Here is a 19106-nt window from a genome sequence, read left to right as displayed (position 1 = left end):
GGGAGCAAAGAATTTTCAATAAGCACCAGAGGCTTGCCCCAATGACAGTGACCAGTGCCTTGCCTTGGTCTGGCTCCTCCGCTCACCTGCTCCACCTTCCTGCCATGGCCAAAGCCTGCCATGTTCCGCACACGCCCCCTGGAGGTCAGTGAACGTCATGGTGACCGATTGTTCAATTGTTCCGGTTATTCTGTTGTTTGGTCTATTTGCATATTTGCCTTTTATTAGATAGGATTGTTTCCAATTCATAACATTTTCTACTACTTTTTTTAATGGATGATAGATATGTATTTATTGCCACTTTATTATTCATATTTTTGGTCTTTTATTTTTTCTTCTTAAAGAAGAACCTTCAACATTTATTGCAATACTGGTTTGACAGTGATGAACCCCTTTAGCTTTTTCTTGGTCTGGGAAGGTCTTTACCTGTCCTTCAATTCTGAATGATAGCTTTGCTGAATACCTGAATACATGCTATTTTTTCTCTATTTAGCACTCATTCTCCCTCTCTAAAAGCAATTGTGTTCATCTGGGGAGAAATGTAGTAGTGTGCTGGAGCCAGCTCTTTTTAGCTCTTAAGACTACGTTGTGAGTGTCTCGTCCCAGCTCTGGAAGCAATCTCATTGGCTGCTTCAAATTAATTCTTACAGTTGAAATATTGACACCATGGAAATCTGTAAATTCTTAAAGAAATGTCTTTTTTTTCTTTCGGCAGAGCTAGTTATTAAATAGTTACCAACACATCACTGCAAATAGCCCTTGCTTCATCTTTCCCACCTTATTTGTTGCAAGAGTAAATCCATGAAGCTGCTTCTGGATATTTCATTCCCTCATGCCCAGCCACCCTGTACCCTCACCAGCTCTGACACCAGCCGAAAGAGGACCTGTGGCACAAGCCTGGCCCTCTAGGTGCTTCTTCTGGACTGAGACTCTTCAGTCAGAGGAACAAAGCTAGTAAGAGCAGTAGAGGCATTCTATGTGTACCACTTTACATAGGTGACTGTATGCCATGTGAGTGATAGCTCAATAAAGCTGTTGAAGATTCTAGAAGATCATGCCTGTCATCCCTGCTTCCAAACCTCCAATAGCAATTATGTACCTTTTTGCCTTCAAGGTTGATTTTTGAGACTCCCATTAACGAGCCCACCATATATTCTGCAAACTACTTTTCGCTTAAGGTAGCCAAAGTCTTTTTCTTTTGTTTTACAACTTAGAACCTATAACATACATAATATTAACTTCAAGTCTATGTTAATATCAATGTCAATTTTTCCTTATTTGGAAGTGACCTGTTTTCAACATAAATTAATGTCAATTCACAAACTGACAGCACATATTTGATTATCTATAGTTATTTCATTTTTGCAAAGTTCTGCTCATCATTTTTTTCCAGATGATCAGGTATTTTAGAATAAGATACTAGGTGAATTCTCTAAAAGTGAATTCCTGATGGCAACTTAGCATAGTCACACTCTTGCTAAAAGAAAAAAAAAGTCATACGCTTTGGGTATATGCCTCACTAGAGTCATCAGAAAGTTTATAAGATTCAGAAAAAAAATAAGCATATTGTATATGAAATAATATGAAATTATAAGTCACATTTTTTCCATTAAACTTGATGTTGCCCTAACTCATATTATATGTTCTTTGGCAACTGCTCTAGGAGAGTAGCAACAACTTGAAAATTATATAGACAATTCATTTTTATTTTTAAATATATTTTTTTATTGATTTCAGAGGAGAAGGGAAAGGGAGAGAGAGATAGAAACATCAATGAGGAGAAAGAATCATTGATCAGCTATTTCCTGCACACCCAACACTGGGAATTGATCCCACAACCTGGGCATGTGCCCTGACTGGGAATCAAACCATGACCTCCTGGTTTATAGGTCTATGCTCAACCACACCTTGTGGGACAATTCATTTTTAAAAAGAAAGATAAAATTGTAGTGCAGAGAATCTAAAATAGAGTTTTGAATTCCCATTCTTCCAATAGCCTAAATATATATTTATGTGCTAAGAGGAAATTGTGCACTTAATATCAATGTGGGAAACATGTGTAATCTCTCCTCATTATTTAAGGAGTGAGAACAAGAGGACATGGTCACACTAAAAAATGTCACCCAGGGGGTGTACTCCCTCTGTGAAGAGATGACTCACAGAAAGCTAATTCTATTCCTTCCCAAGGAAAACACAATAAAATGTGATAAAAAATGTGTAAACATTCATATTCTTCAACTGATGTGATTTAAAAATGGCAATAGGAAATAAAATACTGGATTCCATTTTGATTCCTGAAAAAAAATTCTGTTTAACACACAGATTAATTTCTCCAAATTTCAGTATTATTAGAATTGGGGCAGATGATTCTAATTGTATATGGCACAAAACTATAACAATCTCTCTTGTAAGTTGTCCCTTGTCTATTTGTTTGTTTTTTAAACAGCTGTCCACTTGTTCTGTCTCATCAATTCTGGTAGTTCAGGATTAATTCTCACCATTATTGGTGGCAGAACATGATGGTACAATAAGCCAAAATGACTAAACACGTTGTAAGAAGAAAAAAAAATAAGAATAGAAGAGAATCTCTCTATAAAAACTAATCCCTTATGAACACATATTTAGAAACTGTCTGCAGGTAATTACATTCAGGTAATCCGATCTAAAAATGCCAAGTTCACACAATGGTTCATTTAACTCTATCTGGTGCACAATAATATGCTCCTTAGTGGACACATTGATTTAAAAGAAAAAAAAAAATCACCTCAGATAGCAAAAGCTCATATTCCCTGAGGAATTACAAAGTTAGTCTCAAAAATGATCCTGCAATATTTAATCTATAAAAAAAGAGAAATTAAGGTAATAGATTTAGACTTTTCACCACCTAAATCCCTTTATATTATGATCTAATTTTCTTAAGAATATATAGGTTAATATAAAAAATTGGGTCGGAACTTCTAATATCTCGAGAGGAATAAAACAAACTGATTTAGAACATAAATACTAGTAAGACATTTAATGTATTCCAAGTATTTTCAAGAGAGATATTTAACTCTTGAAATGGTGCCACCTGTCATCAGGACAGGAATGGTGCAAAAACATGCATGTTTATCACAACCATTGTTGCTCTCCCTTTAGGTCATTAAGGTGGCCAGGGAAATTGGCTGCCTAGAATAGAAAATCACATATGATTCAAAGCACCGTGGTGCATGACTTGGGGGAAAAAGACCTGTACTTGACCTTTTGAGAAATGTGAACTCTGCCTTCCAATACTTTTTCCATCACATCTCTAAACTTGATGTCTACTAATCCTTCCATTTTTCTTATTTCTTTCTTCTTTTACAGAAAGGAGCAGGGTCAATACACTTCCAATTTGTGTGAACTTGTTCCATTTAGTGGATATATGTATTTCTAAACTTCCTAATAAATTGATGAAAATCAAAGGCTTTTCCCAAAGACTTGTTGAAATGCAACAAGCCGGGCTGGCCCTATTAAAACTATATGGACACAGACAATAGTGTGAAGGCCTGGGGTGGGGCAGAGATTGGGATGAAGGGTGCTAAGCCAGGGAGGGGGTAATTGGGGGACGTCTGTAATACTGTCAACAACAACAGCAAAAATGAACAGTTTTTCTTTATGTTTTGTCCCTCCTCCATTGGATTATTTTGTCCTATCATGTTTATATCATCTTCCAAAATCTAGGTTCACCTCTACCCCTCTCCTTTTTCTTCTCAATGCACCTTGGAATAACCAGCTCCTTCCCTTTGCCCCATACACTAGAGTAGCAAACTTTCTTTCCAAGTCCCCTCATCAAAATCTAGATTCTCAGTATGATTCTCTCAGATCCCTGATACTTTAAATACAAAGTATGTCATTTGATAAGCACAATTTGCATATAGTTAAGTGTTATTTCATTGCAGTTATCAAAATGCATTACTTGCCCTAGCTGGTTTGGCTCAGTGGATAGAGCATCAGCCTGTGGACTGAAGGATCCCGGGTTTGATTTTGGTCAAGGGCACATGCCCAGGTTGCAGGCTCGATCCTTAGTAGGGGGCGTGCAAGAGGCAGCCAATCAATGATTCTCTCATCATTGATGTTTCTATCTCTCTCTCCCTCTCCCTTCCGCTCTGAAATCAATAAAAAAATATATTTTTTTAAAAAAATGCATTACTTTAAGGACCTCCTGGTGTCAGAGCTTGAACCTAAAACAGGGAATCTGTTAATAGGAAATTAAGTTGCTGAGTTAATTACTTTTAAGTAGGTAGCGAGTGTCTTACAAGGTAATGAGAAAAGAAGATGGTTCATGGTTTCACTAATTCATTCATTCAATAAGTATTTGAGTGCCTACACTGTGTCAGGTACAGATATCGACACTTAGGATACAATTAACAACATAGAGTCCTACTCAAAGAGATAATATGAAGTAAATGAATTTTTTCTTGGAGGTATGAGACAGACAATGATCAATAAGCATAATAAATATAGAAATTCTATTTTCATGTTAGATAGTAATAAATGCTATGAAAATACAGAAAGAGGAAACAGAGCTAGCCAAGCGAATCTGTAAAGGAAGAACAAGTCAGACAAAGATGAAATTGTGAAGGGAGTGTCCTAGTGAACAGCAGGGTGGCCTATGCTTGCAGTGGAGCTGACCAGGAGGGGGAGAAAACAGGAGATGCAATGTGAGGGGCAGAAGAGGGAATTTTGTGATATTGGGTCTTGCAGGGCAATGGAAGGTTTGAGGCTTTTATTCTTTCCCAGTAATGCCAAGACAATACTGTGCGGCAGTACAGCGGCAATCATGTTTTTGGGGAAGGTAGGCTTTTTACAGAGTAGCTATTCATGCGCAGGCCTGACCTTTACATAGTGTATGCATCAAGTAAACGACCCCTACAGTCACAGCTTAATCAACTACCTCTGAGAGGAATTCTCAGTCAACCCACTTGCTAAAATTGCAAAGAATTCAATCTGTTTGTTTTGATGTAAAGCTTTTTTTTTCCATAAAAGCTTTGGGGATGACTAGCAACATCTCATGAGTGATTATCATATAACTCTAAAGACATGTTTCTTCTCCGTAAATTTCTTGCTGGATGCATATTCCATACTAATACTTAGTATAAAACAGTATTTGAGTCAGAGCTTATTCTAAGAATAGAAATCTAATGTTTGTTATGTGTTAGAAAGTTCCTGGTATCTTTCCTCTTGTTTGTTTTTTTTTAATTTATCTTTATTGTTGAAAGTAATACAGATGTACCCCTTTTTCTCTATTGACCCCTTCTAGCCCACCCCCTTCACCTGTCCCAGACCTTCACCACACTACTGTCTGTGTCCATGAGTTATTTTTATCTATATATAATAAAAGGCTAATATGCAAATTGTCCCTCAACCAGGAGTTCAACCACTCGCTATAATGTGCACTGACCACCAAGGGGCGGTGCGGAACATAGCATGCATCAGCAACTGGCAGCGGGCAGCAGCGGAGGCCAGGGCCCCGATGAGACCAGGACCATGGCGGGATGGTGGAGCAGGTGTGTGGGTGGTGCTAGGCCAAGGTGGGTGTGAGCTGGGCCCAATCACCCTGCTGATCACCCTGTAGACAGCAACCAATGGCAGCAGTGGGGGTCAGGGCTGCTGCCCAGCTCCCAGGTGCTGAGGGAGCTGGGCAGGGGCCTGAGGACCCAGGCGGAGGGGGACACATGGGGGTCCAGGGGCCCAGGTGCTGCCCAGGGCCCAGAGGTCAGCTGGGACCTGCCCTTCCATGCCAGACACTTGTGGTTTGATTGCCAGGCAGGTCTAGGGACCACAAATTTCGTGCACTGGGCCTCTAATATACATATAAGTTCTATGGTTAATAAAAGAGTTAAGTTGCACATAGTAAGAAAGATTTAGAGCTGTTGCTAATAATGAACTATATCCTCTCCTTTAGAACCAGGAAGACACTATAAGTATCCTTATGGATGCATAGAAAAGACATACTTCATCATTTCAACTGACATTATTCCAGGGGCTTTGTTCTGTGGCAGACTGCTGTGAGGAGGGGAGGGTGATTGTTACTTCAAGCCACTGCTCTGCAGAAGGACCCATTTGAAGCATGACTGATGAAGGAGAAAAGAGACACAGCTCTAGAGTGACAGCTCTCTCTGCTCCATTATGGCCCTTTTGAAGGCTGCAGAGCTCAGAATCTGCAGAATGGAAGGCATTTCAGGTGATGTCAATATCTCTTTCCCCTGCAGATCCTTTTCTCATTTTTCTATCTCCAAATAGCCCCACATTAAAAAAAAAAAAAAAAAAAAAAAAACACAACACAGCAAGTACATAGCTGATGGAGAAATATTACCTTAAAATAAAAATCTTTTCTCAATAAATGATAAACCACAGTGCATCTTAGTAGCTAAAAATAAGTTCATTTCCTGCTGCAATTTTTTTTTTTTTACATTTCTGAGCTACAAAATAAGTTTTTATAACTCCAATTAAACTACACATTTGAGCATTTGTCTGTGGTATATATCCTTTTATACAAATTACAGTTATTAATGAAACTTCCATGACTGTTTATACACTCGGGGCTTAAAATGCATATTTAAATATTAACAAGGCTCTGATTAAGATGCAGGAACATGGGTAGAGAAGCTAATGGAAATACTATACTCTTGTCTTGTCTTGCTTCTATGTTATATTCATCCAAATTCCAATTAGCAACATGAGAATGCAGCATGACTTCCTATGTATATTCTAGTTTGCTTATAGCACCTTTGGTTTAAGGGGTTGGAGGAAAATGAATATTTTAGCATTGAAATGGAGGAAAGTTTGATTGAACAGTAATATTAAGTGAATACTTAAATGTACACTATCTCAACAGATTGAAATTTATTCCCCCACCCTCAACTTAGGCTTTTACAATTAATAAAAAAAAATTGATGTCCTATTTTGTCTTAGGCTTATACCTGCTAATTCATTGGATTGTTTCATCATGTTAATAAGCTCGAGGTCACAAGTTTCTTCCCAGTATGGAGCCAGCTATATCTGGAGGAAATTTGATTCTGAAGCTTCAAAACACAGTCCAATCTTCGGCTGAATACTTATATTGTAAAGTAATGTAAACTCTTCCCTTTGGGATAGAACAATATTAACTTAAACTACATTTCTACTAATGATGCAAAAACAGGGATAAGATATTTATCCACCTACTCACATTTCCCTTCTACATATTCAACTTTCATGAGACTGTCAGTTCCTAGGGCCAAGGTCTGTTCTCTTTGCTGGATAAAATGAATAAATGAATCAGTACATGGAAGAAAGGAAGGATATGGGAAGAAGGAAAGGAAAGAAGGAAGGAATGAAGAATTTATTTTTTGACTGAGAATAGCAGCAGATAATATGCATATTTAAATATATTCAAATCTCTCCGCCTGAAAAACAATCAACTTTTCACATTCCTACAATTACCAATTACTTATCTTTCTCTTCTCTTGCTCAGCAAAAATTCTTGATGTACCTTCCATTTCCTATCCATTCACATCCTTTTTAATAGTTTCTTATCTGTTTTTTTTCTTTACAAAATCACCCCAACAGCTCACACTAAGATTAACAATGACTTTCTAATTAGTAAATGGACGTTTCAGTCCTCATATCTCCCTAACACTCAACAGCACTGGCATTTTGGATCACTCTTTCCTTCTTGATGTATCTTCCTTACATGCTCCTGTTCACACTCATATTTTTTTTTTTACCTCTTCTCAATATCCTTTGAATGTTTATCTCTACATTGTGCTATTACATGTTGACGTTTCTTAATACCCAGTCCTGGTCTACCTTTTTTCTCTCCCTGGGTAATCTTGAAGAGAACACTCTCCAGATCTTTATTAGTCTATATAATGATTACTCCTAAATTTCATACTATCCCTCTGAGTTATGCAACATGTGCCCTTGGATATCTCAAAAGTTGCCTGTGAGAACTGAGATCAAACTGTCCTTGTCATTTGTTCCAGTGAACTTTTACACACACACACACACACACACACACACACACACACACATGACTGTAATCCCTGGCTGGTGTGCCTTAGTTGGTTGGGTGTTGGCCTGTGCACCAAGGGGTTGCTTGTTAGGTTTCTGGTCAGGGCACATACCTGGGATGTGGGCTAGATCCTTGGTGGGAGGCTTACAGGAAGCAGCCAATCAATCTTTTGCTCTCACATCAATGTTTCCCTCTCTTTCTCCCTCTCCCTGCCTCTCCCTGCCTCAATCAATAAAAATATATATTTTAAAAAAGAAATTCTTGAAGATCAATTTAGAGAGATTCTGCTCACCTAAGCAAGTTCATTTATTAAGATTGACTTTACTAACCTTGCTTTGCTGTGGCTAGCAATTCTAAACTATAATTTTATGAGTGTTGCCCAATTTTCAAGTTCTCTGTCTTGAAAAATCTTTTAACCTTCCTGATCCCAGACCCCAAAGATTAATAAATATCTCACTTTGATGTCCCCTTTTTGAGACACCAAGACCCTTTCAGAATACAATGGTCCTCCTTTATCCTTGGGGTTTATGTTCCAATGGTTGCCTGAAACCTTGAGTTGTACTAAACCTTATATAAACTATGTTTTCTCCTGTACATACATATCCATGATAAAGTTTAACTTTTATTTATTTATTTATTTATTTATTTATTTATTTATTTATAATTTAGAAGTCGTCTTTCTTGTTTTTTTATTATTAAAACCCTTAGTTCCTGCTTTATCTCTCCCAGTGAAAAAAAAAATGTGTCTTCATTGGGTCAAGTCTGCGGAAGGGGACAAGGACATGAAGTATCTGAAGAAGTGGGTTGGGTGACTGACTCTTTATCTCCTGTCTGAGGTTTGTCAGCACTTTGGTGAAGTCAGAGCAGGAGCACCTGCTGGAGGAGCCAGCACAGAGTCATGGGCAGGCGTGGACTTGAAGTTTCTCCATTCCCACCTTTTGCCTCTTTGTCCTCCTATATGACCAGCAGGGCATGCATGGCAGCCTGTGCTCCTCAATCTACAGGTCCCCAGGTTCTGTCCCGGGGGACAGGTGGTGATCTGCCTCCAAGATGTCTCTCTGCCTACTTGGCTTAGTTTTCCAGCATCTGCTCACAGGTTCGGGCCACATCGCTGAGCTTGAGGCGAGCATAGTCCACTCGCTGTAGAGCCATCTGACAGTCCTTGCTTGAAGAGTAGCTGGAGCCCTCGTGGGGCTGCCCTGTGGCCACCTGGGTTAGGTAGCGGATCTGAGCTGACAGCTCCGCTTCTACATGTTGCACCGACGCCGTGAAAGCCGCCGCTTGTCGGTGTAGCAGCTGCTCCTTGGTTTTTTCCTTGGAAAGTTCCAGGATCACGGTACCTGCATTCTGCAGGATGGCGCAGATTTCCCGTTCAATGTCTTCCAAGGCGCGTAGTCGTTGCTCATTTGCCAGGCTGTAGGTAGCCATTGTCTGTGGCTCGGGGAACCCACAGGATTTTCCCGGCGTTTGAGCTAATTGCTAATCAATTAATTGTCGGGTTGCTGATATTAAGGGCAGTGGCCCCAATTATAAATCCGATCCAGCCCAAGTTAAAAAAACAGAAGTCCTCTTTCTCTTTAACCACAAGATTAGCCCTGCCAAAAAAACCAGGCCGCCAAAAATTGAGCATAGCCTCACCAGTTTGGCTCAGTGGATAGAGCGTTGGCCCCAAGGCCCAATTCCAGTCATTTCTCTCTTATCAATGTTTCTGACTCCCTACTCCTCTCCTTTCCACTCTGTAAAAAATTCAACAAAATATATCCAAAAGAAAGAAAAAAAACTGAGTATAAGCTCCAAGCTGTTCCTCTCCACGGAAATCTCCAATAAAAGTTAGAAGGCTAACCTGATTTGAGAAGGAGCCAGAGTATACTTTATTGCTCCCAAGTTCCCTTCTCCAGGAACTACAACTCCTAGTTCAGTTATGGTGGCGTTTTAGCGCTAGAGGTATTTTCTGCCCAAAGTTGGCACAAGAAGTTTTTCAAGTAAGTTTCTTGTACTTAGAAATGACAAGTTAAAAAAAAGGTCTTTTAAACTTGAAAAGGACTGTACTCCGTGCAGGGTATTATGGGTATGCAAATGAGCCTGAGTCATCACCCTTGAGATTCTACAGTTACCTTAGTAGTCACTGGGTGCCTCTGGAGCCACCATTAGAGGGCGAAGCAGAGGTCAGGCTGACTGGGCTCTAAACCTCATTCTGGTTCAACCACTGAAATGGGTTTTATTCCTTTTTTAAAAAAAATTAAATCTTTACTGTTCAGATTATTACAGTTGTTCCTCTTTTTCCCTCCATAGCTCCCTTCCACTCGGTTCCCACCCCACCCTCTGCCCTCACCCCCACCACCCCCCACTGTCTGCATCCATAGGTGCACGATTTTTGTCCAGTCTCTTCCCGCATCCCCCACACCCCTTTTCCCCCCAAGAAGTCAGGCCACTCCCTTTCTATGCCCCTGATTCTACTGTATTCACCAGTTTATTCTGTTCATCAGATTATTTATTCCCTTGATTTTTAGATTCACTTGTTGATAGATGTGTATTTGTTGTTCATAATTTGTATCTTTACCTTTTTCTTCTTCTTCCTCTTCTTAAAGGATATCTTTCAGCATTTCATATAATACTGGTTTAGTGGTGATGAACTCCTTTAGCTTTTCCTTATCTGTGAAGCTCTTTATCTGACTTTCAATTCTGAATGACAGCTTTGCTGGGTAAAGTAATCCTGGTTGTAGGTTCTTGCTATTCATCACTTTGAATATTTCTTGCCACTCCCTTCTGGCCTGCATAGTTTCTGTTGAGAAATGAGCTGACAGTCGTATGGGTACTCCCTTGTAGGTAACTGACTTTCTTTCTCTTGCTGCTTTTAAGATTCTCTCTTTGTCTTTTGCTCTTGGCATTTTAATGATGATGTTTCTTGGTGTGGTCCTCTTGGATTCCTTTTGTTTGGGGTTCTCTGTGCTTCCTGGACTTGTAAGTCAATTTCTTTCACCAGGTAGGGGAAGTTTTCTGTCATTATTTCTTCAAATAGGTTTTCAATATCTTGCTCTCTCTCTTCTTCTGGCACCCCTATAATTCAGATGTTGGTACACTTGAAGTTGTCCTAGAGACTCCTTACACTATCTTCATATTTTTGGATTCTTTTTTCTTTTTGCTTTTCTGGTTGGGTATTTTTTGCTTCTTCGTATTTCAAATCTTTGACTTGATTCTTGCGATCCTCTAGTCTGCTGTTGGGAGTCTGTATAATATTCTTTATTTCAGTCAGTGTATGCTTAATTTCTAGTTGGTCCTTTATCACAACCTCGAGGGTCTCACTAGATTCCTTGAGGGTCTTATTAAGTTTATCGGTGGTTTCTAGAAAATTCTTGAAAAACCTTAAGTGTGGTTTGAACTCTATATCCAGTATTTTGCTTTCCTCCATTTCTGCATTTTTGTCCTGGTTGTCTCCACATTTTTTATGCTTCGCTGTGTCGATAGAGTGGCTTTCTGTGCTAGGTGTCCAATAGGGCCCAGTGGCTCAGCCTCACCTGAGGTAGACACTCTTTTTTTTTTCTTAAATATATTTTATTGATTTTTTACAGAGAGGAAGGGAGAGAGATAGAGAGTTAGAAACATCAATGAGAGAGAAACATCGATCAGCTACCTCCTGCACATCTCCTACTGGGGATGTGCCCACAACCCAGGTACATGCCCTTGACCGGAATCGAACCCGGGACCTTTCAGTCCGCAGGCTGATGCTCTATCCGCTGAGCCAAACCGGTTTTGGCAGGTAGACACTCTTGGTGCACCCCCTTGTGGGCTTTGTGCACAGTCTTGTTGTAGTTAAGCCTTGATTGTTGTAGGTATCACTGGGAGGGATTGACCTCCAGGTCAATTGGCTGTGAGAATCAGCTGTGTCTGCAGTGGGAGAACTTCTGTGCTGGAGACACCCCTCTGGGGCAAGACTTGCTTCAGTGGGGCTTTGGTGCTCACTGAGTCTGCACTCTGAGTGTGTCCCTTATGGATCTGAGGAGCTGCAATCTGGATGGTCCCACTCTGACCACCAGGCACACTTTAAAGTTTAATTTTTAATCAGGCACAGTAAAAGATTAACATCAATAACTAATAATAAAATAGAACAATTATAACAACATACTGTAATAAAGTTAGATAAATGTGGCTTCTCTCTCTCAAAATCTTATTGTGCTCTATGCACAGTGTGGATACACTGACAAAGGGATTATTCACATCCCAGCTGGGACAAAGCAATATGGCATGAGATTTCATCATGATACACAGAATGGTGTACAATGTAAAGATCATAAGTTCTTTATTTCTGGAATTGTCCATTTAATGTTTTCAGACCTTGGTTGATGATTGGAAACGAAATCAAGCTGAGACCAAGGAAAATGAAACTGTGGATAAGGGGGAACTACGGGACTTTCCCACTGCAAATTCCAATATGTTTAGCTTTGTTTTATTAATAAAGTCGATGCAGTAATAATTTGGGGGATTTAACATCCCAAGTCAACCTGTCCAAGAACAAACGTAAGGAATTTCCACACAAACCTGCTCATCTTTCAGTGTTCTCTTCTTTAATAAAACAATCAGTATGACTGACCTTGCAAAGCAAAAACTTATATGTCCCTCCCTTTACTTTCCCATCTTTGGATCTACCAAATTGTGTTGTTTTACCTCTCCTGTAGACATTAGTAGGATAATAATAAGGTAAATTTAGTGATGCATGTCGTGTTTCATTCTTCTTCTTCCAATGGAGTATTAGTCTAGGGAAGCAGAGGACTGTGGGAGTGTCAGTGGGGAACTGTGTGCCCTATGCAGGCAGGAAGGATATATAGTCTCAGAGTATTTATAAACAATTAATAAAATAATTCAAAGTCTATCAGTTTGTCATCAACAGGCTACAATAACTTTATACAACTTCAGTAGTACTACTCCTGGCTAAGAAACAGGTCCATTTCCCCTTTGCACACTTACTGTGCTATTGTGCAAATTTACCTCAAGGAGTTTGTTTACTTGTGAAGGCAATTCAGGGTGGCAGCCTAGGTCTGTGCCCAGTCAAACCTGCATTCTGACACATGCATACAAGCCTATATAATTAAGCCCCAACCTCCTTTCCACTTGTGTCCTAGCTAGCCTTGCAAAACCTGTCTCCCTGAATGCTTACCTTAACAGGAGCTATAAACCATACACAGCCCCACAATGAGGTTGACTGCCAGTGCCAAACATGGTCTTGGTCACTGTCTCACTCCCCCAACTTACAACCGTCACAGGGGCTGCAAAAGCCCACAAAAAGTCCGGAAGCCTAGTCCAGTGGTCGGCAAACTCAGTCAACAGAGCCAAATATCAACAGTACAACGACTGAAATTTCTTTTGAGAGCCAAATTTTTTAAATTTAAACTATATAGGTAGGTACATTGTTATTAACTTAATTAGGGTACTCCTAAGGCTTAGGAAGAGCCACACTGAAGGGGCCAAAGAGTCGCAGTTTGCCGACCACAGGCCTAGTCCATATCTGGGAGACAAAGAAACTAGGGGGGGTAAAAGGGAAAGTACCACTGCATTAGGCATTCAGTTTTGGGAACTGATTCCCCTGAGTCACAGCACCCATGCTCCTGCAATTAAAGTGCATTTTCTGAATCTTCCAAGTGCCTGTTATGTGTCTTCCCGCCATCTGGTAACTTCTGTAACAACTGAGCCATTGAAACTGCTACTCTCACTAGGAAAACTGCCAGCAGGGAGCACTAGACTGCCTCGATCCCATGCCTCATTTTCCCAAGGTAGTGCCTCACTCCAGAAGTGATGGACATCTTTCTTTCTTTGGAAGAGAAGTGCAACAACTCCATGCTGGAGGCTAATTCCAGCAGGTCACAATTATGCAAAAAAATTCATCAAAAGGTTGATGAACCTTGGGGCTTCAGCAGGGCTGAAAATCTGCATATATTATTGCCTGCTGCCAGACAGTTGAGGGCAGTTCCCCCAACCTGATAATATTTTTACTGTTTACCAAACCTTACCCTTGATATGTGTATCTGCTTTCCTATAGGGCAAAATCTATCTATCTATCTATCTATCTATCTATCTATCTATATATATATATATCTATCTATATCTATATATCTATATATATATATATATAGATATATAGATATAGATAGATATATATATATATATATATGCCTAAGTGACCATTGCAACTGAACAGATGACAGAACAGGCTGTTTGGGGCAACCAGGCCGGCAGGGGGCTTAGTGAGGGGCGACCAAACAACTGAGCAGCATGCTGTGTGGGGTGACCAGGCTGGCAGGGGGGGCAGTTGGAGGCAACCAGACTGGCAGGGGGGGCAGTGAGGGGTGACCAGGCTAGTGGGGGGGAATTGGGGGCAACCAGTCCGTCAGTGGGGGCAGTAAGGAGTGACCAGGACAGCAGGGGCGGTTAAGGCAATGAGCCCAGCTGGGTGGGGCAGTTGGGGGCAACCAGGCCGGCTGGGCGGGAAGTTGGGGGTGACCAGGCTGCTGGGGGGGCAGTTGGGGGCAACTAGGCCGACGGGGGGGCAGTTAGGGGTGATCAGGCAAGCAGGCAGGTGAGCTGTTAGGAGCTTGTGGTCCCGGATTGTGACAGGATGTCCAACTGTTGGTTTAGGCCCAATCCCCAGGAGGCAGTGGTACATCTCCCGAGGGGTCCCGGATTGGAGAGGGTGCAGGCTGGGCTGAGGGGACCCCCTTCCCCATGCAGGAATTTCATGCACCGGGTCTCCAGTGTGTTAATAAAAAGCTAGAGATCCAGAGATTCGGAAAGCTCAGTTACTAAAGCTAAGCCCATTCTGGCTCCCCCAAACTGCATTCCAAATTTATATTTCATGTCTAGTTTATTTAATTTACTTGCAACCCCTTCTCCAGATTCCTGAACCCTTCTAGATGTGGATAAGACCCTGGCTTCCCCAGGCTTCTCTTTGCAGCAAACTCTAGTTTCATTCACTCATTCAACAAGCATTGATTGAGCACAATTATGTCAGGCCCTAGGAAAACATCTCTGCCTTCTAGGAGCTTACAGTCCCATGGGGGATTCCGACAACAAACATGATAAATAACATATGTGTGCATGCATACACACACACACACATTGATAGATAAAATACATAACATGCTTAAGTGAAAAAATAATTCAGAGAGGGGAAGAGGAGATGGGTATGCATAAAGGGAGTTGGACATGTTTATAGATGGCTATGCATGGGCAGAGAATTTTTTGTTGTTGTTCTTTTAACATAGTCATAGAATGGCTGTTTGTTAAAATATATATGTAGCCAAGTAAGCACTTACTCATTTTAGCTATTAACTCACCCACCCTCAGGAGATTCTTAAAGTTGTACCAAGACTAAATTTCCTGGCATGAGGAATGTTTTATACTGAGCTATTTTCATTACATGACACAGTCAGGGAAGCAGCACTTCAATTGTGTAAGAACAATTCTGGCTAAAATCTATTTTATTAGTGACAACCATTTTTTCATACATTGTAAAAAAATGTCTGGTTTCAATGAGCTCCGAAGTATTCACAAAGTACTTAATTCTATGTTTCTTCTTTTCCTTTTTCATCACTGCCTTTCTCCATTACGTAAATTTATTCAAACCTATTTTGGGCACTAGAAACCCTTGAGCAGTGTGCAGAAACAGAGACCCTTCCGCGTTTTCCTAAATGAGGAGTGCTGAAACTGCCCAAAGCCCGCTTCGACCAAGTTTATAATTTGCGTCATAAGAAACAGTGGCTTGTGCCCTGAGATGTTTCAATCAACTAGGATCAACACTCAGAAAATAACTGCTGCTCCATCAAGTCATTAATTCTCATGGAATAAATGTGAATTAGGGAAACAAGAATAGAACTGATTTAGAGTTCTGATTGGTTCACAAGTCAAGCCGGCCACCTCCATTAACCACAAAACAGAGCCTAGGTGAAAGGATGAAGCAGGCTGAAGATGGGCTTTGTCAAAGGACTTGAAATCAAACCACCACTCCTGCTCCAAAAGCAGTGGGGGGAGGGGGTGGGGGGAAGGAGAAGGGGGAACTTACAGAGCATCTGACCACCTTCCCTCAGACCAGGAGGAGCACAGAGGGGGAAGAATTCATTTTGGGAGTTATGGCTATTTAGATTATCTTCTCTAATAACTAAGCTGTGAAATTTAGGAAGATGTTCAAGGTTTTGCCTCTTAATGGAACACTTATTTTTTGGCAGGACTCAGTCAAATCACTATTTTGAATTGCCAGCAAGATCTGCATGTGTAATGTGAACAGGCCTTTGGCAAAAAAAGTGAAAATATCAGAAAGTAATTAAGGCAATGAGGTGTGTATTTGCGTGTAAAATTAGTTTGAAAAAAATTAAAGCTGGAAGCAAAAGTGGTGGTAAAGTCCTGCCATTTCCAACTTATTGGGTACATCTCAGGGAAATAAGGACATGCATAAAGTGGTTTAGTTAATCACAAAATGTTAAATATTTGGAATAAAAATATTGTCAATTTAGAAACTTGATTATTATCATTAAATTTCAAATGTATTTAGGGTAAACTGTATTTTTTTTTTTTTAAAGAATCAAGACTATTAGTTGCAAATAGTTTACATTCTCAGATTAAAATCTGGAGTACTAATTGAGCAATCTGCATCAAGCTCTTCAGAATCAGAAACCAAACAGGAAGGGTGCAGGGAGAACCACAGACAAAATAGGGTACCGGTCAGCGCAAACAGCATGGCTATGAAGTGCTGTGAAAGGAAGAAAATGGCAAGAGAAAATTAAGAAGCCAAGCATTTTATAGAATACTTACTAGATAAAAAAGGTATTTAATGTCACTAATTGTTATTTCCTTTCCTAGAAAAGTATTATTCTGGTCTTTAAAAAAACACAAGTAATTGTGCCTTTACTTCCCTGTATATGTTTACTTGGTCACTCATACAGACTCCTTCAAGGATCTGAATGTTATGGGATTCCAGGGCAGGAGGAATAGGGAAACTGAGACAGGAAAGTTAAAACAAAGCCAAACAGTGGGCAATTTGCAGCCAACTTGTAAATAACAAGCCATTATCTTTCCCAGCCAAGGATACTTGAGAGCAAATGGTTAAATGCCTCCGTAACAGGAGAAAGAAGGAAAGGAGCAGTGGAGGCGGGGGCTGGAGGGGAAAAAAGAGCAGTTTTAGTCCCTAAATGAAGAAGCCAGCAGTCTCTAGGCTTACCAAGACAAAATTGCCAGGTGCTGCTCATGAATTCTGGGAAGGCCACAGCAAAGCAAAAAGGCACCTTGGGAACTAATCTGTAGCAACACATTCAGCAGAGGAATTTTGAGACCTATGGACAGGAGGGTATATAGCACTTCAGACCCCCACCCAACTTGCTCTTCAGGTTAGCTGAGAGCCAGTCTGTGCTTCATAAGCCAGATGCATAGGTTTTCTTGCCCTGCTTCTTTAATAAAGGTGCATGTTTTAATTGCCTTAACAAATTGGCTTAATCACAAGGCAATCAAGTTCTCTCATATAAATTCGTTCATATGAGATGACAAGAATCGGGGTTGGGGACAGCCCCCTCCCTCTGACTCCGGTATCGGTGAGAGGTGCCTCTAACACTAAGTAAACATGATCAAGAGTGTCATCAATTCTGTGGATTGGGTATGCAAAAGACCTGCACTGAATGCAATAAAGATGCTTTTATTCCTAAATGAAGGCTATTTTAAAAATGGGGTGTGGAGAGCTACATGCTGACCTGTCTAGGTGTCTAACTGCAGGTCATGGGGGCTGTAAGGTCTGGGGCTGGGAAAATAGGGTCTTTCCTGATCCCACCAGCTGAGTTGGACAAAACAACACAGAACTGCCGAGCCACATCCTGCTGGACAATAGCTGCCATCCTGGGACCCACCAGAGCATCCTGTGGTGCTGATGGCCAATAAATAACCACCGGAGACTTCTCAAGATGGCCAGGGTGCAGCTGCACCAACTTCCCGCTCATCAATCACCCGCCACAGGCTACCTCAGATAAACCTGATTGGTCCAACAGCAGCATAAAAAATCTCTGCCAGGCATAGGCGGGTGTGACTCCCCCGGCCTGCACCTCCAGACCGTGGGACCTCACCCGAGAGCTTCCAATAAACGTGACATTTCGCTCTTACCCTGCTTGTCTTGGTCAATTTATTGGCTTTGGTCAGATTAAATCTCACATCTCAGATTAAACCTTACATTAAACCTAACAGGGGCAGGCACAGCTGCTGAAAGGCTGAGTCTAATAAATACCACGGGAGGCTATTTCCAGGAAGGACAGTGGAACCTCCATTCTAGAACTTAATTTATTCCGGAAGGCTGTTCGAGAAAGCAATTTTTTTTGAAAACTGAATCTTTTTTCCCCCCATTACAAATAATGTAAATTGAGAATTACTCCACTCCAGACCCCTATGTTGTTCTCATAACTGTCCTTTTCACTTTGCTGTTATCACTGAACTTCTTAAAGCCCATGGTGACCTACTGTACATATTTAATAATAAGCAGCAACAGACTTCCTTGTGGGGACACCTGACCCTAGATGCCATCTGACCTGTCCAGGTTTTTGTTTTTAACTTAACACTATGGCTGGAAGAGAGGCTGGCCCAGAGGAGGGGTGGGGGTTGGCAGAAGGGCCCTGTTCAGGGTGGGGGCTGGTGCTGGGAGTCCCATAGGGGATGAGTGGAGGGGGTGGGCATGTAGTCACGGGGGTGGGTTAAAATTAAAAAATAAACTAAACAATAATAAAAAGCAACAAAAGCAAAGAGACATGAATATATTCATAGCACAATTTCCTGAGATGATAATAACATGACGTTGAGTGGTAAACTGACTCACACTTGCTCATTCTCTCCTTTGTTGCCTGAGAGATGAGTGACTAATTGTATCACTATCAGCATGAAAAGATTGTCTGGTTGAGAACTGAGGTTTTGCTTAACAACCGAGGCGTTTCTTCCAAGAACAACTTGATTGAGGACTGAACTGTTTGAGATGGTTGGATGTTCAAAAACCAAGGTTATTTTCATTTAAATCTTACTACATAAATTTTAAGCCTTTATTATGCTTACCAAGGAGTCACAGGTCTGGGGAAAATAA

At 40.8% G+C, this 19106-nt stretch overlaps 2 protein-coding genes across 2 annotated transcripts in view; both read right to left on the bottom strand.

Annotated features, from left to right (window-relative positions):
• GRID2 (glutamate ionotropic receptor delta type subunit 2) overlaps positions 1–19106 on the bottom strand; it is a 1375820-nt gene that overhangs the window by 454087 nt on the left and 902627 nt on the right. The gene's annotated exons all lie outside the window — the stretch shown is intronic.
• Positions 8695–9865, bottom strand: LOC118671525 (mediator of RNA polymerase II transcription subunit 11-like). Its single transcript, XM_036339796.1, has one exon. The coding sequence runs from the start codon at positions 9443–9445 to the stop codon at positions 9089–9091; it is 357 nt and encodes a 118-aa protein (XP_036195689.1). The 5' UTR covers positions 9446–9865; the 3' UTR covers positions 8695–9088.

Source organism: Myotis myotis, unplaced genomic scaffold, assembly GCF_014108235.1.
Source record: "Myotis myotis isolate mMyoMyo1 unplaced genomic scaffold, mMyoMyo1.p scaffold_m19_p_1, whole genome shotgun sequence".
NCBI classification, from domain to species: domain Eukaryota; kingdom Metazoa; phylum Chordata; class Mammalia; order Chiroptera; family Vespertilionidae; genus Myotis; species Myotis myotis.
Note: the sequence above shows the minus strand (reverse complement) of the source record. Positions and strands in the feature narration are given on the sequence as shown.